Genomic DNA, 27,366 nt, shown 5'->3' with positions numbered 1-27,366 from the left:
TGTAATGAATATGTTCAGAAAATATTTATCCATGATTGTAAAGCCCTTGTATACCTTTAACCATAATGAATTCCTCTTAAAGTGTTACTAATGTCAGAAACAAAAAAATCATATTTGGTTTATGTAATAATACAGTCCTTCCTTCTATTACTGTAAAAACATGTCCATATAAATAATTTGCAGGAAAACTGCATATCCCTAATATCTGTGGCTACATTTGATGGTCCATTGGGTATGTTTTCCTTTGTAGCCACTCCAGAGTGCTTTAGAGAGCTGAGACTACAAATGTATAGACCCACATCCATGATACACAATGTACTAACTTTGCAGCTCTCCGCTGTGGTCTAGTATTCAGCCATAAATAGTGAAAGCCACCAGAAACTGCTACACATATTGACTATAAACCAGTGTTTCTTGATCTTTTTAACATGGAACCCTTGAAATTACTTCCAGGTCTTCAAGAAAACCCTAACAATAATTGCAGTTTATTAGTGTGGTGGTCAGTGGGAAGAAGGTTTCCTACATTGATGGCCTTTGGAAGGAATGTCACCATTAAAGATAGCCAAAAAGATCATTGGTGTCACTTAAACTGACCTGAGCGGTACAAACTGTCATTGCTGAAGGATCCCAAAGAAACCTCTGGAAGAACCCTGGTTAGGAAACACTGGTATAAAAAAAAGCTTATTACTGATAGCTTTTACTTTTTATATAATATATAATATAATTGTGTACTTGTTGCTCTATATTAATTCCTAATGTAAGGACTGTGATTATAGATTCCATTTCACTTTATTAATTTACGTGTTTGGTGTTATTTGTTTTTTTCCTTTAATTTGTTCAGATTATATTGGTTGCCATTATATTTGTAAAAGTAATTCACTGAAATAGCCAAGGTCATTATATAAATGCTAAATAATAGGTTGAAATGCTCCTTCAGCTGGTCCTCAACGTTTGAAGTCTCATTATGAGATCCAATAACGTAGTTTGGAAATTTTGTTTCCTCTTCAGAATCTCAGCTAAGCGATTTTTCCATTTGTGTTTTTTTTGGTCCTGTTCATTTTAGTTCTAATTATACATTTATCTTGACAAGTGCCTGGGTGCAAGGGAAGCAGAGGTTCTGAAAACCCAGAACATTTCATTTTATAAAAGATTCATCACACGTGATACTTCTGCTTTGTTTCAGCAATATCAGAATGCCTCAAAACTGGAACAGTTTGTGACACGCTTTTTGCTGAAGGAAACACTGAACCAGCTGCAGTCTCTCCAGAACTCATTAGAATGTGCCATGGAAACTACAGAGGAGCAGACACGCCAGGAGAGGTGGGTTTGGAGAAGCTTCAAAATGTACCGGGTCATATAGCGCACACCTGGTAATCGCTTGGGTTCAGATCTGCGGTTGCGCAAATCCATCTGTTCTTTGCTTGAAATGTGCACAACTTTTTTTTTGTCTGTCTGCAAATGTACATTATGGAGTGAAGATAAATGTGCTCCAGTCCAGAAATCCTTCAATATTTTACAGTTTATAGCTATATCTGCGTCTACCTGACACATTAGAAACCAGAAGCTCAAAAAATAAAACTTGATTTATTTACGTTTGATAAAAACATTCCTAAGGGCTCATTCATAACTGCCGAGCTAAGCTGTGTTGGGTGCGTAACCAAACTTTGGGGCCCAATCCGGCATTTATCAATAACTGAGATTACCATCCCTGCATGGCTGGAGAGTCTTAGTATGTCCCCCATTAAAATCATTGTAAACACCAGACCTGGCCATGGCTGTGCAACAAAGTAGGTAAATAGCAGGGGTTGGGGAGAATTGGGAGGTGGTATGCCAGTCCTGTTTTCTTTACGGCTACAGATCTTTAAGGCTATTTTCACACTGGTCATGAGGTTGCGGTACATTTACTGCTTCCCCATGCTATTGAAACTGCTGGCTCTGGGGAGACGCTGCATGCGGCTTCTCCGGGCGGCAGCTCCATAGAGTATGAATGAGATGGCAGTGAGTGGTACTAGTACAAGCCTGCTGTCAAATATGCAGATGCTGTTTTTTTTTTTTAAGTGACAGGCTGACGAGGCTTGATCCTAAAGCGGATCTAAACCTGCCCTAAAGGAAGCCCAGTGAGAAAACCACAAAGGCTGCCATTGCTGATGACTTAAATGCAAGCTGCTTGGCTATTTTTTGTTTCAAACTTTTATTAATGAATAGTTCTTTTGTAGTTCACACAAGGTAGGTGGGAAAACTTGTAACTGGTGATGTTATTTATATCTATTCAGTGATTACAAATAAACAGACTGAGAAGAAGTGGGGTATTTTTGATGCAGCAGTGTTTTAAACAACATAAATTTAGACAATGTTATACAATGTTGAATCACACAGCAAGTATATAAATTACAGACTCTCAATAAATCCCTAGGCTAATTGGCATAGGAGGGTGCAAAAGGCTAGACATTGACTCCTACGTTTGGACGCAGAATTAGGCGTATAGGAGTTGGAGAAAAGATAGATGTCGTGTCCTGACGCGTTTCGCCCATAGAGGCGTCCTCGGGGGACTTTGGGACATCCAACAATGACTGTATACAGAATAAATATGTATATATAAGTGTAAAGTGCATAAAGCCTTAATAAACACATAAAAAACAATGTACAATTCTTATTAATATGTGTTGGCTTTTAAAAGATAAAGCATAATTTGCAATACACTAATATTCATATTAATAAGAGGAGATGGAGGTATTGCTAGGTATTGCTATATGACATATGAGGTATTGCTATATGACATTACATTGAAATAACCTTGCAAAGTACATTTTTTGCTATAAAGACTAATACACTAGGTAATAGATCAAAAGCTTATGATGGTGGTATTTGTGAAGGAATCATGAACATATTGTCTGATAGAGGAATCAGGAACATGTCGTCTGGTACTATACAGTTATTAAGTATATTAGGGAGTATTCAGAGGAGTCAGAATCACAGGTGATTGATGGATGGGGCACATCAATTCCAGTACTAGAAGTTGTAAATATGTGTAAATATTGGTCATACATGTAGTGAGGATAAGAAAGATAAATGAAGGGTAATGGTTGATCAAGTGGATATATATTGTAAGTCTAATGTGTGTGCCTAAAAGACACACACCATAGTAGAAAGTGGTAATGTTATAGTACATTGTAATGTAATAATAAAAAATAATAATAATAATGATAATAAAAATAAAACTAAATACTACATTTATTATATATTTTATTATATATTATATATTTTATTATATATTTTATATATTATAAGTTTCTATTGGCCACTTATGAAATAATAATAATAACAATGATGATAATGGTAATCAATTGGTAAGTTAATCAAATAATATTTAAATAAACTAAAAACCTTGAATATACCTTAATATCCATTCAGTGCACAGTCCTTAATGAATGGGGTCCCTACACAACCCCAGAAAATGATGCACTGTATTGTGTGATTAGGATACATTATGGCCATTTCAGACTTTTGGCTGAGAACAGCATTCTACCACAAGTTCAATTGTGCTCACAACCACTGCCATTCAGCTGAATAGGAGCAGATAGGTATAATTTTGTTCATATGTTTGCTTGCGAAGTGCTGTTTTTGAAAGTGACAATAAGGCCCCTTTCAAACTTGGTGCTGCAAACCACTACTGTTACCTACCTCCATTAAACCCTCAACATTCATGTGTGGTTTAACTTTGCAGTTGTTGTGTCAACTACAGGTTAAACCTCGTGGTTGATGTTGTACTTTGCTGTGGTTTATTATTTAAGGAAGATCTTTTTCAGTTCTCCAGCAGTAACCCAAACCATCTTCCAACTGTTGTGAGCAGTGAGTAAAGAAAGTCGCATTTCAGTCAATGGAAGTGGTTGACCTCTCAAGGACGGCCAGAAAGCAGCATGTTGTGTTCAACAGTTGCAACCCCAATCCAACTGCCTGCAGAAAGTGGTTCCTAATTGATCCCATTCGGTTTGAAGGAAGCAGTTTGGATTGCTGTTGAGCCTGTGGCAGACTGCTGTGGTCAACCAAAGGTCTTAGATAAACCTTTCGGCTTCTGGCTGTGCAGTTTGCTTTTCCTTCTCTGGAGGAAGAACAGCATCACAACCTCATCTGCACTCACCCTGGCACAACCACATGACAAAGCAATTGTCAACTGTGGCAGTCTGGTGTCTTTACCTTGGTGTGCAGATAATATCTATCTTATCTTAGAGTTCCAGTATACTGTGCAACAAAGCATTACAGTGCCATAAATAAGTGCAAATACTGTACATTTTCAGCACGCTGTGTACTCCAGTAAGTGTTATAAAATCATAAATACTCTTAACACACCAACTAACTAAAAGCTAAGTGATTTGCAATTTAGTAAATGACAACAAAATGTTTCAGTCTGATTAAAAGCAATCATGTATGCTAATGCCACTAGCACTTCATTGTAAATGGCAGAGTTTGTGGCACTGGCAGGTGCTGCTATGTATTCTACAGCATGCTGCTCCTGATAAATACAAAAATATGTTAAAATTATCCAATTATTAAATGCATTCTGGGGAAGTTTTGCCTCTGTAGCTTAAAATATATGTATATTAAAATACCTGCCGGAGACACTGTAATATTTTATAAATGTATTTCAAGGGTATTATGATCCTATCCACCCAGGGATCCTGCATTTGGCAAAAATACAAGAACACAAAATATCCCAGATTTTAGTGTCTGGTAATGTATACGTTTTATCATTCAAATTGTGCATTTCAGCCCACATCATAGGAAGTGATAGTTTCTCCAGCAACCAGCTTTAATCCATGATTGCAAAAATAGTAATGCTGCTTCATGTCACTAGAGATACCATTGGTACTTGACTGCCTCTAACTAGCTGTTAGGAAATAAATAGGCCTTGGTGGTTTTGGGCACTCTCTAGAGTAATACCAACCTTTTTTCCCTGAAGAACCCATAAAATAATTTTCAGGTCCTAGGGAACCCCTATTCAAACCAATTTTTTGGGAGTCAATGGGAAAAAATAGTGGAAAGAATGCTTCCTTACAGTGGTGACAAGAATAATACCTTTATAGACAACTAAAAACATCATCACCAAGTTTTACCAAGTAGCGTTGTCCCCGGAACTATGCAGGCATCATCAGTAGAATTTATTCAGCTACAGTGCAAGGAACCTCCCACAATATCAGGGGGAACCTTGGAGTTCCACGGAACACTGGTTGAGAAAGTCTAATCCATATGGTAAAATGTATGGATAAGCCTCTAGAGATCCTAATAGACATTTTATATAAAGTAAAAATATAATTTTTTTTTTTACTGCAACACCCTTCAAAAAAAAAAGATGAAGCCCATTCCCTTCTGTTTTTATCCCTGTGGCGATCAAGACTGAATGGGAGCGCAGAGCCTCCCGGGATACCTACGTCTTCGGCTGCTCCTACACATTTTCCTACACTGAGGGGAAGGAGATGCCGATGTGCATCTGCATGTGCATAGCCTGCCTTTACAGCAGGGTATGCCACCTAATCTTGTGTCTGCACAGTGCAAGATCAGGTGATGTAGCCAGAAGAAGGAAGATAGAGCCAGTCCTTCCTCCGCTGGGACGAAGGATGGCGTGGGACCTGATGGAGGACTTCTCCAGCACAATCTGTGGAATTAAGAGGAAGTGTGATTTATTTTATTTTTGTTTAGTTTAGTTCCACTTTATTTCTTTACAGGCTGCTCCCTCTAGTGCTAATACCCCTATACATCTACAAAAACCTCTATACATGTTCCCTCCAGCAGCTAATCTACAATTATCTCTATACCAAGCTCCCTTAAATGGTCAGTCTACAAATGTGCTAAAAACCTTAAAACCTACCTTTAATAAACCTTTAATCCCTTGCACAAATTCTCTTAATAATCGTGCCCAAAATCAGTCACTGTGTATTTTTATCTATCTTTTGTATTTAGTTCATTGTGTAAAGTAATTTTAAGCTGTAATTGATTTGTACACAAAAGCAGTTTACGATTTTCACAGTTAGATGGTGGAAAATTTCAGAAAATGAAAAGCCTACTGTCAGTCAAGCCAATGAGTCATCCTTTTAACTCCTCAGATATTTTTTTAGGTAATATGTAACACCATGGTTGTAGACTAGCCACCGTGTAAAAAGATTATGTAACAGAAAACAGCCCAAAGCCTTTTCAGACTAACCAGCGTGTACAAGGATTATGTAACATACAATGCACCATTTCTTTGCAGGTTAACTTGCATGTACCATGTAGTGTCTGCACTGTGCATTGTTAATTACAACAAGTTAGAATTAATACCTCTCAGGATAAGAAGAAAAGATTCAAAACATAAAAAATAAACACGCTAAGAACACTAAGCCTGTAAATTTTTCCAATCATCAGGCTTTTCATTTTCTGAAACTTTTCACCATTATCTAACTGTGAAAATCATAAACTGCTTTTGTGTACAAATCAATTACAGCTTAAAATTACATTACACAATGAACTAAATACAAAAGATAGACCCCAAGAAGTAAGAAAACACATAAAACTGAAAACACAGAAAGTCTCTGATAGATTTCAAAGTGTTCGACTTTCTGCGGTATTTTTAATCCTTTATGGTAGGATTAAAAAAGTAATTCCATCATCGTATATTAAAAACACACTCCAGTTATATTAGAAAATTTTGAGATGCATTTAGAGTCTACAACATGCTCAGGTGCTGTGTATTTTACCCAAACATTGTGCTGATGATGTTGGGTTACATCTGTGGTGTGAATCTTGGAACTACTACAGATATTATTAAGTCATCTGTATGCCATGGTGGCTGAGCACTCATGCCAAACAATACCAGAAGACAGAAGTCTACTCAGAACACTACTAAAACTTTTAGGTTCAAACACATGCCAATTAGTCAAACTAATTTTAACCTTCTTCGGCAGGAATATGGCCCTGTACCCATGTATGGATAAGTAATTATTAGACTTTATTGGACTTTGGCACGTGATATGATGCCAGGTGATTCCTGGTCATCTTACACTGCTGGTAATATTATTGGTGGCAATGGGTAATCACAAAGTACCAATGCTGTAATGTGGGAATAGGATGGGTGAGTCGCATGCTACCTCTAGCACTCCTGAGGGCTAAAAAGGAAGCCAGGTGACCTAAGAACTATTATAACGAAAATATGTGCTGTTAATAGGGCCACAAGTGAACACTGCATTACCAAATCACAGAGTTACTTTAAAAAAGTCTGCACATTAAAGAACATTTAGAACCACAGGTGTGTGGGCTACTTCCAGCTTTTACCAATGGCACCTAATGCTCATGAATTGAATAGCTTGATGGGAGATGTAGACTGCACAATATGTTTCTCTTCTTACGTCTTTATCTTTCACAGTATGAACATGCGTTATAGCTCAATCCTAGCATTGTGTACATTGGATAAAGGGAACACATATACCTTTGACATGTAATATGAACAATGTATAGCTGTATGTTGAAATCAAATCAATCCACTCACAAAGCCAAAACCAACATTCTCCATCTTTTGTTTCCCGTCTCTTGTTAATTTCCAGGCAAGGACCTACAAAGCCACATGTGCTATCAATCCCATGGACGGGGAAACGATCCAGTCGAAGACTTCAGAGAAATAACAGTTTTTCACCTAACAGTCCTCAGTTTAACATTGGTATTATTTTTAATAAACACTGTATATGACTGCATAAGAAAGATTATTTAAATTGCAACGTCTACATTCAATTACAGTTATCATATCACTAAAGTGTAATTAAAGTGCTCTGCATGATCCTTGTTGATTCACATCTTAGCAGGGCAGCACCCCATGGTAATGCTTATAATAAGGTTTGGCGCACTGTTGAACCCCAGCACACCTTACCAGTAAACCTGGCGTGCACCTGGCATGTATTTTGCTGTTTCAAACAGGATAAATGTAAATGATCAGAAACCTGTACAAGCATAGAAGGAACATACAGAGTCTAAGGGATTGCAGCTCAACCTCCACTGAGCCTTAGAGACCAGGAACAGATGTGTTTGCTGTGTTTCTACCAATATTACTATAAACTCTTCCACCATTATTTAAGTCTGTTATGTAATAAATCGCAATGACTAAATAAATGTTGAACACAGAATTACCTGCTGAAGCATGACAGCCTTTAAAATGTTTTCCTGCAGGGTCTCCTTGCACTAAACAGCCATTCCTCCCTACATAAGACAAAAATCCTGAATATTTTCCATTCGATTATTTATTTATTCTTCCTGTAGGCTTGTTAGACGAAGACAACCAGTGGATGACCCAGATAAACAGACTTCAGAAACTAATTGACAGGCTGGAAAAGAAGGTATTGAAATGATTCTTTATTTATTATGCATTTATTTATTTTCTTTGCAAGAGCCACGACTCCATCTTCCTTGTTAATATTGAGCTAAAATGAACGTGGTGTGTGCTTTGGATCTTCAGATGTTTGGACTGCGGGGAAACTGTTAAATACAAAGGAGATATACATATATAGGAGCTGTTTTACCTGCCAACAGAATTTAGAATTCTGTTCATCTAGTCAGCATTAGCAAATAACATTATTTTGAGTAAAAGGCATTTCCTTCTTGCCATAGTGGAAGATGTTGTGTTACTGAGCTCACCTAAGACCCAAAGTATATCTAAACCACTCGAAATTGTGATGTATTTTAGCCTACCAGTCCTTATTGGCTGGATTATTTCCTTTTTATGGATTTATTTTAACATTTTTTTCGCTCACTTCTCAATTGTATGAAATGAAGCTGGACCACATACCGGTCTTCCTGTCTTTCTCTCCATTACATGAATCGGGTGCATACACACAGTAGATTTTTAATTTTTTGTTATTGTTTTGGGAAAATATATATTTTCCACAGGGGTCCCTTGACATCACTGATTAGGCTATTAATGACCAGCTATGAAGGATTTCTACATGGCATCCACATAACATTCACATTTTTTATACTACTGTGTAACAACACACTGGGGCGTCAATAATTTTGTTTGATGGATTTGTTCAATGCACAAACAGTGACAAGAACCTTCCTGGCAGTAACAAAAGCTATTTTCTGTCCTTGTTGAAAATAAAAACTAATGCAGCCATCAAATCTAAGCATTGTTGGTTTGTCTGCATGATATAAAGAAGCATTGACATCTAGTGATGAGATTACAGGGTCTAAAGTAAGGTTGGTAAAAAAAATGAGATATTTTATTTAAAGTTATTATTAGCATGTTGAGAAGAAGAGGGAGCAGAGAACAAGGAAATGCAAAGAATAGACAAATAAATCCCTAGCTTAAAAACACACCAAATTTGGCTAAAAAGCAACTCACTGTAAATATGTGCAAATATTCTGTAAAACTAGTTATAATGAGTTATAAGCCAGATGCAGTGAAGCATGTGAGAAGGGGTAGTACTAGTTTAAACCTTTCAAGCATAAGGGGTTGGAAATTACCTATAAGAATGTGTTTAAGATACAGAACAAGACAGGTAGGCATATATGAAAAGAAGGGTTTTGAGTGCTCTTGTAAATGAAAAGCCGAATAGGATGAGGAAGACCGTTCTAGAGAGTTGAGGGCAGTTCTAGAAAAGTCTTGGAGCTGTGCATGTGATGAGGTTATGAGTGAGGAAGTCATTAGTAGGTCATTGGAGGAGCGAAAAGAGCGGCTGGGGGAGTATTTTTTTACCAGGGCAGAAAGGTGGGACAAGAACTGTGGATGGATTTGAAGGCAAAGCACAGGGGATTCACAGAACTACAAAGCATGGCAGCAGAAGCAGAGCCGTGGGAAGGATGGATGAGTCTGGCTGCAGAAAGTGACAGGACCTGGACATTTTCTGAATATTGAGGGTGATGGAGAGGGCGGAATCAAAGGACGCCAGGACAATCAAAGGACGCCAGGACAACGTGCCTGAGGGGCGTTAGAAAAATGTCTGGAGGACATTTGGAAAGTGAGCAGAAGAAGATGATGAGTCCTATTTTAATCAGGTCGAGTTTCAGAAACCTGTCAGTAAGGGATTTACATACAAAATAATTCTGCAGATAAGCATTGGATGTTATACCTGATTGAAAATAGTTACCCAATATTTTTGGCCAAATAATTAATATAAATATAATATCAGCCATTCGGAATCCTCTAGCTCTAGCTGCTATTCACTGTTCTTGTTCCTTTTGTAAAGGACCTGAAGATGGAGCCCCTGGAGGAAGAGATCTTAGAAGGCAGCACAAAATCTGTAAGTAATTGATTATTTTCCAGACTAAGTGCTAAAACCTCACCAGTAAAAGCCTGTGAAGCTTATGCAACAATCAACAGAACAATTTTATTTTAACTGAAGTATTTTATCATTTTTTTAATTGTACAGAAAATATAAAACATTAGACGGTTTGAATATTTGAATATATGATTTTTGTATAATAATTGCCAAAAAAGCAGAATGATCTCTACAGAGCCATGGTCTCTTCACTACAGCTAGTTCTACATCATGATGATCTATGAATATACACTATATTTATTTTTATACTATACACTATGTTTTTATTTTTAGAAAGGATTTTTTTTTCACAGTTTCTGTTTCATCTTTAATGAAATGTTTGTTTATAGTGAAAAATATTTGTCACTTAACCATTTCAGCTCATTTTTTCAGAGGTTTTAATCTGTGAAAATGATTTTATTTTCTGTATGAACTATAAAAATATTCTTTGAATCAGTGTAGTTTAATTGTAAATATTACATTTTTTTTACAGGCATACCTCTATTGTATAGTTTGTTCCATGACACTAAAAATGACACTAAAATAATGTTTCTGGTACAAAGTTTTTTTGAAAATGCATGCATATAAAATGGTGAAAGAAGTTACAGCAAAAAAGATGACAAATACAAATGAATATTAAAAGTTAAAAATAAAAAAAAAACAAAGAACTAATAGCTAAGGCAAGAATAATTATTTTGGGCTAATTAGGGTTTTAAGGGCTTAAACAGAACCTTCTCTTTATTTTGCATTATGTTTTTCATTCTTCTGGAAAGTGTGCATGTGTTTGTATATGGAGGGGAATGGTGTAGGAAGTGAAGGTGATTTTCTCCTCTTCCTCTTTCCTGTCCGTGTGATAACATTGCCACTGAGTCAAAAGTGAGGAAAAATGTCCCCAAGTTCTCAGGAAACAATAAGACTTGACATGGTTCGTACCTTTACCCATGCAGTCCTAAACTAACAAAAACATTTAGACTGGTGTTACACCTGAACACTTTTCAAGTTTTGGATAAAATGAGGAAGGATTAGAACAGTGTTTCTCAACCAGGTTTCCTACAGAAGTCCTTGGGGGTTCCTTGAGCAATAAAAAATTTGTCCGTTTTACTGACACCAATGTATTTTTGACGATCTGGAAGGGTGACATTCTCCCCAATTGCCAGCAAAGAGACACTGACCACCAAGCTAATGTACTGTCAGCTGTGGAAATAGTAATGATATTAGGGGTTCCTGGAAGACCTGAGAGTTATTTCAAGGGTTCCTCCATGTTAAAATTTTTGAGACTGGATTAGAACCTTTATCTATCAAGGGATACCTTAGGTCGATTTTCTTCTTCTTGTTCTGCTCACAATGTTTTACCAGATAGTAAATGATGGAAAACTGCAAAAGCTAGGCACATCTGGCATTTGGAGCAATCATAATAATTACCACCCACCTACCCACTAAGAATTTCCTCATATCTTTGAGCCCAGTGCACACATTGCACACAAATAGTGCCAAGCATTGATGAAGAAGGTGAACCCTTGAGATATGTTTGCTTTTATTTATATAAGAATCTGATTTCAGTTGAATCTGAACTTTATAGGTTATTGCTTTTGGCACTTTAAATCTTACACACTTTGTGGTCCCTACTCAAGCAAAGAGCCAACCTTCAACCACCACTGGAGAGCCACCTTAGGAAAATAATTTCCTCTGTATAGTTCCGGACTGGGAATGTCTCTTACTTTAAGAGATCTAGCATTTCTTTTGTCTACTTCCCAAGCAATGAAACCTTTCCCTCTACCTTTTTTTCCTACCCATGTCCCATTATTCCCTGCTGTCACTATCAGTTTTATTCTGTTCTGCACTAACTACTCATATTATACTGCTACTCACAGATGATGAATATATATATAAAAATATTGATGATTTTATTTTGCCTCCATCGGTCTATTAACATATTTAAATACTAACCTTCCGAAATTAACTTAAAGAATACTTCACAGTTTGCTGTGATCAAGTGCCTGCAGAAAGAATTGTATAAATAAAAACATTGTCTGATCTTCCTGCAGTGGCCTTTGTGCAGTGTAAATGAATAGCCAAGACCATTAGATGGAAGATATAAACTCTCAGGAGAAGGAAAAGTAGCAGGAGATCCGTGACCTTTTCAGTACCTGTGTTCCAGCTGTTTCTCTCTGCTTCACCTTTGATGTTTTGTTCCTTAAATATATTACTGTTCAAATGTCAACATATTTTTCACCCAAATATCTGAATGCAGTTGTGCTTCGTACTTTACTGAATTTAAAGCAAACCTGTTCTCAGCTCGAACTAAATCAACTATTCCGCACCAGTTACCTTGAGATGCCTAGCACCCCCTTCCTCAGCACCCACCTCCTCACCCATTGCTGGTTAGTTGTGGTACTCCTGGTATGAGGTTTTTTTGTACTCTCCTGCCTTCTCTAATATAGTTCTAAATGACCACATTAGCAAGATTCTGCAAATACCAGATTTTGGAATAAAGTGGCTGTCAGTGTTGGTAACAAATATGGCAGCACACACTTGATCTGATTTTTTAAAGCTCTTCAAGGCTGGAGAGGATAAACTTTCATCAGTGAAGCTGGGTGATCCAGCAAACATGGAATAGTTTGCTTCAAAGTAATTTTCTATTTGCTAGCAAATGATTGGAATCCTGGACCAGATCCATTCCTGGTTTGCTGGATCACCCAGTATTACCAATGAAAATGTATCCTCTCCAGCATTGGAGAGCTTTAATAAATCAGGGCCATTGGATCAGCCTTAATTCATCAAAAAATGTTTTTTGGGTGTGGTTAGAAATTAACAAGCTTTTATGTGTGCAAGCTGTTTATTACTTTGCATTAGACATATGCTTGTAAAAGTTGGTCTTTTTTATGAACATCATAGAGCTCTTTGAATATTTTCATTTATTTCCTATCCATTTTACATGTGGCATTACACAGTTGTCATACGGAATAATGGGGACATGAGTCACAATAAATACTGAATATTAAGCTACCCAGGGCAAACTACTGATTCTTTCTGACATTTACTATTTTATTTGTCTCTAAGGGACTTTTATGAAGATATCCTCAAAGAGATAGATGCTGATATATTTTTATTCGGTTCACATATAAACTCCAGAACCCATAATACTAGAATGTGTTTCTAGCATCTGCTAGAAAAAAAGAATATAAATAATTGAAAGGCCAATCTTGTTTTTACAACATCTCCCAGCTCTGTGGATTTATTATTTATTTGATTTTATTGCACTGGTATCCCTGTGATCTTACGGACTCTCTTTGTTTTCAAAGCCATATCTCTGCTGGCTACCAGTCATTGCTGAATGTGAGATGCTAAGAGAAGCTTTAACACCGGGGAGTAAAGTGTATTAACCTGGTGACATACAGAACAACCTCCGTGTTCTGCCTGTTACATAATTATGCCTAAAGCTAAATGCAAGGTAAAGATTTCAACAGAAGCCGTGTTTAAAGGGCCAATGCATACACAGGGCAAGTGGTGACCATTACTGCGAGGGGCCTATTGCCATTAAAGGTTTAGCCCACATTTGTACGATAATAATAGAATGCAGTAACTGCAGGTTCAGCTACCCACTGTACTCCCTGACATAGCTTCAGCAGTTGGTCAGATCTTATCGTTTATTCCATATTCCCATCATTATAATTATCATCATATTTTTACCATTATTATCATATTACTATATATTATTGAATAATATCATTATTATCATTAAGAATTATTATCAAATTATTATATCACATTAATATATCAGATTATTATCATCATCATTCGCATTACTGATTTTACTTTGACATTCCCAGTACCAAGGTACCTAACCCAATGATACATCATTTAGTAAAGAACAAAATTATGACAACCAACATTTTAGTATGTGGTTAGGTGAAGAAATAGTCATAGAGGGTGCTTGCATGCATTCCAGGAACCTCCAAGGACTTAATAAAACCTCTGATTTGTCCTTTGCTGGCGTTACAGGAATATTTCAACTTTCACAGGCCATGCCTGATATTGTATCGATTCTTGGGATAGTACAAGCTACTCAAACAATTTCTAAACCTGCACATATATTAAATTACAAAGTTAGTGGTGTTTATTAATGATATCTTTAACAAAATCCTAAATTAGGAAAAAAATATAAAAACTGCCCTGCTATAACAGCATAGGCCATTAAAATAGAAACGCTACATAGAATTTGGACCCTGGACCTTAGAGGTCTTAAAGCAGGCATGTCCAAGTCCGGTACGGGGGCCAATTGTGGCCCATGTTCAGATTTCCACCAGCCCGCAGCCTCTGACATAAAATCAATATTATGCAGCCAGCCAGCACTGTTGATCACAGAAAAAAATACACGCGTACAAAAAACTATTTTATATTTCATTAGAGTTGATCAACCGCCTTGCAATTATCGGCCCGCTTCTCGGCATAATCAGCAGGATGGGAGTCCCCATGTGTGCACAGGGAATCCCCTACGTCAGTATAGTAGGTGTGTGCTGTGTGGGACCGCACGGACCACGCTCACTCTGATTCCAAAAACATGCTCTGCACGGAGCCCACACTGACACTGGACCCCCGCACTGACACTGGACCCCCGCGCAGACCACACCCACATTAACCCTGAGTACATGCTGAATGATCGGCCCCCACACATTTTCATCTCCCTAAATCTGGCCCTCTTTGGACACCCCTGTCTTGTGTATCTAAATAGAAAATGTTTTCAGTTTTGGATACAGAGGTGAGGGAAAAGACACATTGTCACTTGATTGTCATATCAAGGTAGAAATACACATTTTTACTGGGTGATTATGTTAGTGAAGACATATCCAAAACTTAATGTTACCAACAGAATAGGAAAAGAGGTAAAATAGAAGGGACACTTGTTCCTTGTAGAATTTCCTCTCGCCTATTGTTTGTGTGTCTACCAGAAAGTGAACAGAATATTTAATGTAAGAATTTTCTATACCACCATTAAATGCAGGTAAAATATAGAGTTTATTAATTCACATATAAATATACTTAAACATGTAAAAGGTTAAAATGTCAATGCAATCAAGGCAAATGGATAAATTAGAAGTCAAATGAAAACTGTAATTGACCACAGAAGTATGGGGCCGGATACACCAGAGCACCAGGCACCATTAAGTTAAACTAGAATAAAGTACAAAAAGTTATGTTTCAGCCTTGTGCCCCATTCTATGCCATCTTTCACTAAACGATATATTGCTTTAAAGCTCCCCCTTCCAGCCATTCCATCAATGGATTTTTTTTAAAGCCCAGCAGAAAATGACCCTGATTGGCACTCAATCTTTAATTTGTAGAGCCTGTATGTACAAGACCTTAAGGTAAAGGATAAAAGAAAAGAAGATTGAATACATTACAGAAAAAATTAGGATCGGTGTGTTGGCTGGATTAGAGTTAATTTAAAATCAGTACGAATGTTGCTGATCCTTCAAGCACCAAAGAATTTCCGGCTCCAAATATATATATGTCAGCGAGAGGCATGCAAATTATCTTAGGATCCTTTTATCTTCCATTTGAGTCTGTTCTAACAAACTATGCATGATTAATTGGTCTTTCTTTGTCTGATTGTCAAATTATGTCAATCTCTTTGAATTCCGCAGCACATAATGATTGTTCAGCGTCAGTTGACTGTGCTAATAGAGGAACTAGAAGAGTTTCGCCTTTCTCTGAAACACTACGTAGAATCTGTTTCGGCTCAGTCAGGCTGTCTACAGTAAGTATGTGGTGTAAATCTTGGCCTTGTGTCGTGTTATGTAATTCTTTGTATCACAGCCAGGACATGCTCAACAGTGGTTTGCAGCCTTGCTTTGTAGTTTTAAAGTTCTAAAATAAAAAACTCAAGTCTATCCCTACACTTATGTCTGCTCCTACCATGGATGAGAAACAAATTCAGTTTGAGGAACTTCTATAAGTGTCCCCAATAACCCTTGGGGCTGCACAACAGGACAATACCTGTACATGATGGGAAATCTATTACAATATTGTAAGACACCTTTCCCAACTCTCAAACTTAATTTTAAAGCCACTTCCACTACTAAACTGTGCCATGCTTGACCAAAAATTATCTATGGAAGATTACAAATGTGCATTATTGTTTATTACCAAACATTATGTTGTGTGCCTAAACAAATTATTACCTAGCCAGACAATACTGGATACCAATGGAATGGCATGGTCTGCCGCCCCATGTTATATTAATTCTAAGTATATCTCAGTCAAGAAAATATAGTTGTAGATTCATTATCAAGGAAAGTAAGCTTGTTTTACACGTGGACCAGCCAAAAGTGTTGACCAAATCGCCATAAGATGTCTGTACAAAAACTTTATAAAGGTTGGAGTTTGTGCAACCCACCGCATCTCAGGACATATGGACTCAGGACAGATAACTGCTGTATGGGTCGAAAGAGGGGGATGTCTTTTATACTTTTAGCTTTAACTCTTAACCTCACAAATATCTATTCAATGTATCTATTCAATGCAAAATATCTATTCAATATAACCAATAACCTAGACTAGGCTTTTTAAATGTAATATAATATTTAACGCCTAAATTCTGATTGTATATACTTGTAACCTAAAGGTAACCTGTCATAAAAATAACACGAGGGCTGCCATTAATGGCCTTTCCTTTTGAAGATGGTATTTACTGGGCTGTTATTCTTCTTCTTTGGCTTTAATATTTTGAACAGCTGATGCAGAAAAACATTTAAATAAGAATACCTAACTTTACTCTGACTTTTCTGATCTGCATAATTGTTTATGGACAGTAGCTCAGTTTTGAGGAAAGAGGTTTAGTGTAATAATCACCAGTCTGTGCCTAGATTGGTGCCAAATGCTTTGTGTTGTGCCTTGCGGGTACTGTTTTGACTGCGATAATATATAATACAATGTTATAACACTGATTTAACATATCTCATAATTAATTTCAGCGGTTAAGTAAACCATTCTATTCATCTTTTATGTGTGCTTTGGATAGGATTATTTTTCCAAGGTTAGCATTCTGATCAAAATGATAGATTGTGGATATTGCCATGTGGTGTATGCACTTAAAGCCCTTATTTAAATTAAATATTGTTAAAAACATTACTCTCTAAAGAGTGGCAATCATGCCATATTTCCTCTCTTCAGGCATCCCCATATTTGCCACTGGCCGATCAAAGGCTATTGCCTGTCAATGCAAGATCACAGTCATAGGGTTCTATTTATAAAGCAATAAATCTGACATTCAATGAAACATTCTCTGGTGGAGAATCTTATAGGATCACATGTTGCAATGTTGAATGTCAGTAAGTCACTTTTCACCAGAGAATGTTTCGGTGAATGTCAGATTTGTTTAATAAATATACATCAAAGTAATATTGACCACAAATGTTTTTGCTAATGTACTTTCCAATTTTCCTGAAAATTAGCTTTTCTGTAAGTTATGCTGTTGTAGCCATGTCCTATCATATACAATATTTTTTTTTTTTTTTGCTCCTGCATTTTCATTTTTTGGAAATGTATAGTGTATAGTTATTTGATTCCATTTGACTGTGCTTTCTTCTTGAAAAGGCTTGCGTGCTCCTTTAGAAAGCAGTGCCAGGTAATCCACAAGGAAACCAATGCAGCATAGTTGGATTTATATTAGAATGGACAAATGGCTAGTGGTGCCATCTCAGTGCCCCAATTGACAGAATAGCAGTATTGCAGAGGGCTGGAATGCTGTGCATGTACTATGCACAAGTTCCTTATGGTGCACGAATACCTGATGTTGCTTTATAAAGTCAGGCACTAGTGTTGAGAGAGAAGGGTGAGCAGGTCTAGTAAACACCAGAATGTTTTTTTGCATTCAAAGTATAACAAGCTTTAATCTGTTTTCCGTAGCGTGTCCATTCAGAAACTTTCCAACGAGTCCAGATACATCATTTATGAGTTTTGGGAGAATAGTAATATATGGAAAAAGTAAGTAAATTCAATTCAAATTACAAAGTTTATTTTGTTTTTTATATTTTTTTACCAGTTCAAAAAAAAGTTTTTCCAATAATCAGAAGGTAACCAGGTTTTTATCTTAATGGGCCTGTATATTTGTCAAGTTCTGGCAATTTTTTCATTGCCTTTAGAAGGAAATAAAGCCTCTGCTATATCCTACTTCTGTTGGCTAGGAGTTGTGCCTATAGCTATTCAAATAATGACTTGCAAATAATGATGAAAAATCAGTTTGTGTCTAAGCTCTTCCAGGAGCTGTAAGCTGCACTGATTGATATTACAACATGATAAATGTTATGACAACCTATGCAACTTTTTTTTTTCTCCACTTTAAACTTTTCATTTTTACATACTAACTGATGAAATATTTACACAGCCATCTTCAAGCTAATTACAGCAAGACATTTCAGCGGAGTAACGTTGATTTCCTAGAAACACCAGAGCTGATGACTACGATGCTCGTGCCTGGTTTGTATAATTATCATCAATACATTCATGAAGAATATTATATGTATAGGCCATTGCAGCTCCGCTCTGTGATATACATGAATCATGTCTGAGCAGCAGTAACTTTCTATTGTCTCACTTTATCATCTTTATAGTCAAAGGCTAAACCACTAAACCATACACCTTTAGATAAATGGAAGCAATAATATTTTCAATGCATGCAAGGGCTGGACCATAAAAAATCATAGCTCAACTCAATAGAGTTATAAGGGCCATTTCTATACATCAAAGTGTAGAACTCACCAGAACCATGGAGCTGTCATTGCTGTCTTCTAATAGTTTTTTCCAATCACATGCTCCAGAGCTGTTATCCTTATCATTCAGACCTTTGTGGTGCATTAGTGAATTCATGCAAACATGTTTTGCAATAAGGCAGCCCAATAAGAATGCACACAGCAAGAGACATTTTACAAGAGCTGCATCTGTAATTTTTCTATTGTGTTGCCATGAAGAAAAACACGGGTCCATGGTGGTGCATTGGGGACTGGCATCATTTTGCTATTAAAAATAAAAAGCACTGCACTATGGTTTGTGGGTTGGCATGTTGTGTGTTAACATACATGTTACCAACATGGAAGTATGTGAGTGTAATCTCATGTGCCAAAGTGCCACAATAATTGAATGAGGTCAGCACAATGTCACTTCATTCACTAAACTAAATGAAATCTTGCATTGCCTAGAGAAATTTCAGGGAATGTAGTAGAGTTGTGCTGATTTCAACCATTCAGTCAGGTGCAGGCAAAAATCATTATTTTACTTTGTTTATTTTGGTATAATTTTCAACTTGTTTCCTCCTCTTACTAAATCAAGTGAAAATTACTTTCAAGATACGTTTGCTCTAATCCTTTAGTTAAACAACTTCACTGTGTTGTAATAAAAGCTTCCAGTTTATTCAGAGAACATAGATGTTTTACATATCCATACATTTGCCAGTTTTGTTTAGGGCAGCTCACCGTGTACAGTAACAGGCTCACAGAAACAGTCTGACCTTACAGCCCTATACTTGCATTAGTTAAAAGTTTGTAATTCATGTAAATATTGGACTTGTCAAGGTAAATAGTGGTGAGTGTTACTATTAGCTGGTGGTTTTTAGGGGACAGTATGAGCTAATTTTAGTTAGAAAAATAGGGTTGTTTGATTCTATTAAAATTTACCTGAATTTGGAAAGGTCAGGCCTCTGTTCTTAGATCATTGCTTTATAAATATGCCGACATTTTTCTGGGACCGAATTGCCTTAGCTCTTAAACCCCCTTAAAATGTTAATATAAATATAATAATTCTTAAAATATACAGATAGGCACATCTCTGCCCCTTTTAATATATAGCAATATTCAGTGTCTGTATGGCATATGAATGGGCCTGGGCATTATCACATCTGGTTCCAGAGAGGTGTTTCCCCTCCCACCTATGCACATAGAGACTTTCAAAAGGTTGGGGCACTAGCTGTGCACTAAAGGAGGGTTAATCACAACACTATCAGTGTGCAGTCAATGGGGTCTTACAAAGTCAAATTAAAACATATTTTTTGGTAGGCACGGTTTACAATGCAACTTTACAAAATGTCACCCACTTTAAGAAAACTTTTCGAAGCAGGCAGCATTTTGCTTTTGGCTTGTCATATCACAAGCCACAAGATCTACCTGTTCATCAATATTTGTCATTTTGTGTCACACTAATATACCCAATCTCTGTTTATTCATTGCAATACATATCTATTAATGTATGGTCATCTATGTAGCATGGGTTCATAAAAAGCAATATTGGGTTTTACCCATGCAGTGATGTTAAACATTTGCATGGTCACATAACATATTGGTGATTTCCAATACCCTTATAGATAAAAACAGGAAGTATCTTACCTTTTACCTGATTACAGCACTAATTTGTTTACATTTTTCTTTTATATTCTAACCTGCTTTACTTCTTCTCCAGCTTCATGGTGGGTCCTTAATAACAACTGAATACGCATTCACCTGCTCTGCAGACGTGTTGATACTGTTTGACATTACATATAAAAGAAGAAAACCTAGCATAGCCCCCTTTGTGTATCTTTTGGACAGTAACCGGACACAAGTATTATTTGTCTATTTCATGATGCTTCATATAGTTTTTTCTGTCAACCTCAGAAAAGCTGCCAACTATGAAAAGCTGTCAATAAAATATCTTAAGCTGTGTATGGTGCTCAGACACCTTGTTATTTGTATGTTATACTAAAGTGTGCCAATAACACCTTAAAACCTTATCAAATACAAGGCTCACCAAGCTATAACAAATATTACTGTATTTACTGTCATGATTGTTAGTTTTTAGCAACAACAGCTGAATCTCCATGCTAAAATCTACTACGGTTATGGCACACTTATGATATTGGTTAATGAACAGAGGGGACAGTATGTTATAATGTCATAAAGAAAAGTAATAAGTCATTCAGATAGACTAGAATGTTTTGTTTATTACATTTGAAGTGTTTGGTAATATCTATTGAAATACATCTAATCGGTTCATACACATGCAGGGTCATCATGGGTATATTCAATGAAAGCTGTTTTTTGACCATCTTACCCATATGTGCATGTGACTGCTGACTCTGGAAAATTGATGTACCCATACACATAAAAAAATGATTGTTCAATATTTAAAGCTTTAGCTGTTTCAATATGTAAAGACTGTATTTGTCTGAGGTAATGTCACCCTGGAGCATCATATGCCACCTGCTACAGAAATGGCATATATGCTACATGAGGTGTATGTGGATTACCTAATGCACTACCAAACTAATGTTGCCAGACCATGTATCTCAGCAACAAACTTTCCATTAGACTGTATGTGCATTTAATATATTTTATGAACAGTATTTATTTGTAAAAGCATTTCTTACATAGATATCCAAAAACACTGGGACTGGTGCTGGGTGCTGCCATCTTGGATGTAATTTCAACAGCTACAGATTAAGACCCCAGACTGTTATATGCTCTCATTTGCCCCTTTTCAACAATTACGTGGTCAGCTGCAGAAACAACTTGTCACTTTCAGTAACTACACTTCAATCTAATGCAACTGCAGCCACATGAAAATGTGTGCACAAATTGGTTTCCAAGCTGTCCAATGAAGTTAAATGGGAGCAAGGTTGAATGCTGAAGTCAGCAGGAAGTCTGAAATGGCCCTGAAAGTGTAACTCTATAGTATGCTCCATTGCATCCCCCAGCTTTAAAGGGTATGTAGTGAGAAGAGAAGTGGAGGAGTTTGACCAGCACAGACAGTAATGAGACACTTCCAGAAGAGGAGATGGGTAGAAGTGAAGGTAAAATGTGTTAGCAAGCCCAGTGAAACATTGAAAGTCATACAAAATTGTTGATGAAAAGAAAAAAATCAAACTGATTTACTTCTCCCTTCACCTGCAATTTCTTATGTTGTTGACATGGATTGTTTAAATGGAATTTTGACTCCATTTGCAGCAAGCATCTTTTTTACTCTAAAGTTATTTTTATATGACATATATATAAATAATATATATATATTATAAATATAAATAATATATATAATATATATATAAATAAATATATATATATATTTACAGCTGTCGAAATAACAGATCAGCCACCATAGGAGCCAACTGTTTTCAGTCCTTATATTCCTAATGTGAGAAAACAAAATAAAGCACAACTATCATGAAATAGCACAAAGTAGGAAACAGATTCTGCAAATGCAATATACAAACATGGCTGGCTGCCTGCGTGTGCACATGTTTAATATAAAACATTCGCTAAACTTTTTACAGTGAAACACTGAAAAGAAAATACTTTCCTTTTATATAGATAAAAATACTTCTCAAGTTATTTATCCCGTAATTGGTATGTACAACTGCCATCTCATGTGTACGAGTACTTCATTCATACTAAAAAGAAAAGCTGAGCTATTGTGCTTGAATGCTTTAGGACAAAAACATGAGCAGATATTTAAAACTTTAAGCTGAACTGTATACATTGGTGAATGGTAATAACAATAATAACAATGTGCACAGCATTCTTGACAATCATAGCACAGAATTACCTGTTAACAGGTCCTGGATCTTGTCACTACTGCATTCCAAGAAGCCACCATTTTCACTGCTCACTCCACAGTAATCCTCTTTGGAGACTGAATGGCCAATATTGATGTACGTGCGGGAGTTTTATTGTCCCTGGCAGCTGGCTCTGTATGTGGCTGAGCTTTAGACTACGCAGCGCATGTGCAGTATAGGCCTAAAACAAAAAGACCACCAGCTAGGACACTTTGCATTTCTCTTTTGGTAATTAGCTGTACCTCTTGGTAACTTTTGTTCTTTAGGTTTAAATTTGCTTTACAGGAAAACTGCACTATGAAAATACTAGCTGCTTGGCAGTGTCTGTTTCAATCATTTTAGCTGCCAACCTGGAACAGCTATGCAGCAATAAAGTAAGAACACAAAGGCTGCATAATTGTTCTAGGCCAGTAACTCAGAAAATTGAATCCAATGGATCGTCAGGTTATTGGAATATTTAGGTAGTCAGCAATGGTATCCCACATGGTTCTTTCAGTTAAGCAAATTACTAAAAATAAAACAAATATTTAGTGTAGCTAAAATTCCCAAACTGAATTTGCTGACAGTGATATTCTAGATTAGGAATGAAAGTTCTCTGTGTCCACCTCTGATAGTAATTTATATAAGCACTTTACTCTTATTAAAGCAATATAATTGCTGCATAGCTGTTCCAGTACTAAGGACTTCTATTGAGAAACCTGTATTTTGCTACAAGATATGTGCAATTTGTATTTGGCAGAATACTACACTTATCATAAATTCTATTTAGTAATACCAGTGATAGTTTTAACATGTTAGCATTAGCCAAATATCTGGTGACACATTTATTGTGAAATATGAACAAATTCTTACAGCTCCAAGCAAAATCTGGCAATCCATGGTCTGGCACCTTACCTGGCAGGGGTTGCAGTCTGGCTGGTGTCCTTCATACTCACCAATATACATGCACAAACCAAGTTACATCACTACACCCAGAGCCGTCATTCAGCACCATTAGGATACTTTGCAACACATAAAACACAATTATTGGCTTAGAAATCAAAAGAATCAGAAGAAATACTATGTTTCCCAAGAAATCCAACTGCAGCTACCACCAGTGAACCACTTTTACAATCTCCTAATTGCGTTATTCATTAAGGCAATGTAAGGTGGTTCAGTGGTGGTGGCTGCAGTTGGATTGCCACCTGCAGGGTTTAGAATGACCTTCAGTTAATTGTGGCTGTAAATGTCAGCTTCCAATAAAAGCTGTTTAGTTGCAGCAATAATGCTACAGGTTTTATAGGCACTTTTGCACCTAACAGGATATAAATATATTATCCAAAGTGAGATCATCACTGCCACATCCATAAATGTGGCAGTATATGGATGTTTGGTACAATAGTTCTCTAGATAGGGCTTTAAAGCAAACACAAATTGGAAAATGTTCCACATATGTACCTGACCCCCGACCTATACCACCATCAGTACCTGTGGATTAAAGCTGTTGTAAACTCATTATTGCTCTCTTTGTCATGTCACAGGTCTGTAGTAATCTCTGCATAACAACTATAAGTAAAACTTGAGCACTGATTTTAGTTAACCCTGGGAAATATCTGTCTCCTCACCTTTAGTATCCTGGTTGCTGGTATACTGAATGATGTTTGAAGCGGTGATGTCTAATCAGAAGCTTACCACTCATAGACAATATTGCTCATTTGTGTTCTTGCTGTGCAACATACCACTGATTGCAAGCCTATGGCCCACCAGTTGACTATTGCTAAAGGGAATAAAGGAATTACCATATATGAATTAATATCTTAAAGACAACCTCAAGGTATTTATGTCCCTCTACAGAAATATGGCAAAACATAACTAAACAACATTACATTGTAAGAAATCTGAAAATCTGTGAAAATAAAATGCATCATAAATCCGAAATGAAAGAGAGTAACAAACATTAATACAATTATCTTAAAGCAATTGCCCAACCAGCAATAAGTCTTACCATGGATTGACAGTGTAGTAATGATATTGGCAGTTCATTTCAGAAGTGAAATATGAATAATGAATAATGCTGACCATGATATAAAGGGAAATGTAAGTTACTTTCTTGTGCCAAACCTTAATAAATGTTTACGTGTCTCTGATTTGTATTTGTGTTGCTCTATGCGTATGTTAAGTAATCTTTAAATAAAAAAAAAATCTTAAAAAATGGAATTATGAGGGTGTTTATTCAGTGTAAAGGATCAGTCCACTAAAAAGTAAATCATGCAGTTATTGAGGAAATTGGGCCTTGAGTAACCTTAATACTTTTTACATGTGTTTGCTAGATTCCACAAACCATATAATCTCACATTTGCTATACAGCAGGGGTGTGTTTAACATCCATAACTTGTGCACTTTCCATCCCCGTAGATGCCATGGCACTCATGCAGAATTATTAGCTTTAGCACAAGCTCACTACCTGAGCCATGAAAGGAAATGTTAGTTGATGTCCAACTCTCCAAAGTCTACTAAAAAGGTAAAAGCCTATTACATCTGTTCATGCTTCTGTGATTTGGTAATGTGTGTTATATAACAAGCATGATTTATTAAAGCTCTGGATAATCGACTATCATGGTAGAATTTGGGTTATCCGGCTAACCTATCCTATCAGGTCCAGGATTGAAAACATTTGCTACCTAATAGCAAAGGATTTATAAAAAATTATTTCCAGGTTTGTTGGATCCCCCAGGTTTATTCATGATAATCTATCTCCTCCAGTCTTGGAGAGCTTGTAAAGATAAGGCCCTATCTGTTAACGCGCAATGCTTTAAGGATGCCTATTCACGTTAATAGGCTATGTAAAGAACAAAGGAGAGGAAGGGTTTTTTGGCAAACAAAAAAGTTGTATTCAATGATCTCATATAGCAATATATCAATTATTAGTTCTGGTGAACCACCATGGGTGTTGTGGTCCCGGTGTGGTGAAGTTCAGGTTCTAGGGGGCGCTATACATACAACATCTAACATTATGCGCACAAGTAAATCCTTAGCTTGTTATAGTACAGGACAACATAATAACCGTTTTACCCGACACGTTTCACCTGTTAATGACTTCTTCAGGAGTAACGGCAGTTCCGCAAATTTGTAGGCATGAAGTTATATAATCTAAGTGTGTAAACATATAGAATGTAAATTATATTGAACAGTTTTGGGTCCAAATATACAGGATATTCTTTTTAGGCTCAAGCACCATAGGATATATATTTATATATATTTATGGTGCTTGAGCCTACCTGCCTTGAGCACATATTTGAAGTGAACTTTCATTCAAAAAAATTGCTATATTGGCCCTAAATGTTTAGGACTTTCCTAAACTTATAACATCAGTTGAACCAAGCTGCACAACAGACCATGTAAGTCACTTTTACAATTCACAATATTTGTGAAAATTTATTATGAAAATCGTTATTATAATTATGATGTGTATGTTTCTTTGATACATTCAGTAAGAATATCATCACCCCTTTTTTCATTATATGAAAAATCTGTTTTGACCATTGATAATTAAAAGAATATCCTGTATGTTTGGACCCAAAACTGTTCAATATCATTTACATTGTATATGTTTACACACTTAGATTATATAACTGCATGCCTACAAATTCGCGGAACTGCCGTTACACTTAGATATTATAACTGCATGCGTACAAATTTGCATAACTGCCGCTACCCCTGCGAAACGCATCACGTAAAACGGGTAATATGAACTGATATGTGTTCCTGTACTATAACAATCTATGGATTTACTTGTGCGCATAATGTTAGACGTTGTATGTATTGCACCCCCTAGGGCCTGAACTTCACCACACGGGACCACAAACCCATGGTGGTTTACCAGAACTGATAATTGATGTATTGCTATTTATGAGATGTATCATTGAATACAATACTTTTTTGTTTGCCAAAAAACTCTTCTTTTCCTTTGTTCTTTACATATCTTACGTATATTTAAAAGGTTGGCACACTGTCTCTTAGGACATCCAGTATATGTAAACTTCAACCTCCACTAACATTCATACTTTATTTTCGTGATAATAAGCTGCCAATCTATGAAAATGGACAAATAACAATCAAGCATGTATGTTTTTCTGATGCAGGACACAGTGTGTTGTGGTTGCACTATGCATTTAGAATGAACAGCACTCCAGTCCAGTGCTAGATGTAATGTGGTTGCATCGCACAGCAGTAAGCACATATGACTAGACCCTCAATGTCACATTTTTTGACACTAAATGTCTTGACACTAAATGACACTAAATGCCAAGTAACTCCTATATGTGCTTACCATTAAAGTTTTACACTAAGGTTTAGCAAATCTTGTCACTTCAGAAATGTTGGAATAATTGCTTCTATGGGCAGGGTCAGGAACCCAGAGAAGGAACAGGTGAAGATAGTCACACAAGCAATGGCATGGGGGTAGGTGAGCATATTGGAAAATTAGGCAGGTAAGATTATTTTCGCAGAAGGATCCTGCCTGGTCACAATTTTTAA

The 27,366-nt window shown here is 36.5% G+C and overlaps 1 protein-coding gene across 1 annotated transcript in view; it reads left to right on the top strand.

Moving 5' to 3' along the window:
* NECAB1 (N-terminal EF-hand calcium binding protein 1) overlaps positions 1-24,147 on the top strand; it is a gene marked incomplete at its 5' end in the record, with an annotated part of 56,058 nt that extends 31,911 nt beyond the window's left edge. The window contains 8 exon segments of the mRNA XM_072410944.1: positions 1,184-1,320; positions 7,572-7,684; positions 8,278-8,354; positions 10,203-10,256; positions 15,920-16,032; positions 18,183-18,260; positions 18,661-18,752; positions 20,724-24,147. Coding sequence (XP_072267045.1) covers positions 1,184-1,320; positions 7,572-7,684; positions 8,278-8,354; positions 10,203-10,256; positions 15,920-16,032; positions 18,183-18,260; positions 18,661-18,752; positions 20,724-20,752 — 693 coding nt within the window.
* Positions 24,148-27,366: the final 3,219 nt, after the last annotated feature.

Source organism: Pyxicephalus adspersus, chromosome 5 (genome assembly GCF_032062135.1).
Source record: "Pyxicephalus adspersus chromosome 5, UCB_Pads_2.0, whole genome shotgun sequence".
NCBI classification, from domain to species: Eukaryota; Metazoa; Chordata; class Amphibia; order Anura; family Pyxicephalidae; genus Pyxicephalus; species Pyxicephalus adspersus.
Note: the sequence above shows the minus strand (reverse complement) of the source record. Positions and strands in the feature narration are given on the sequence as shown.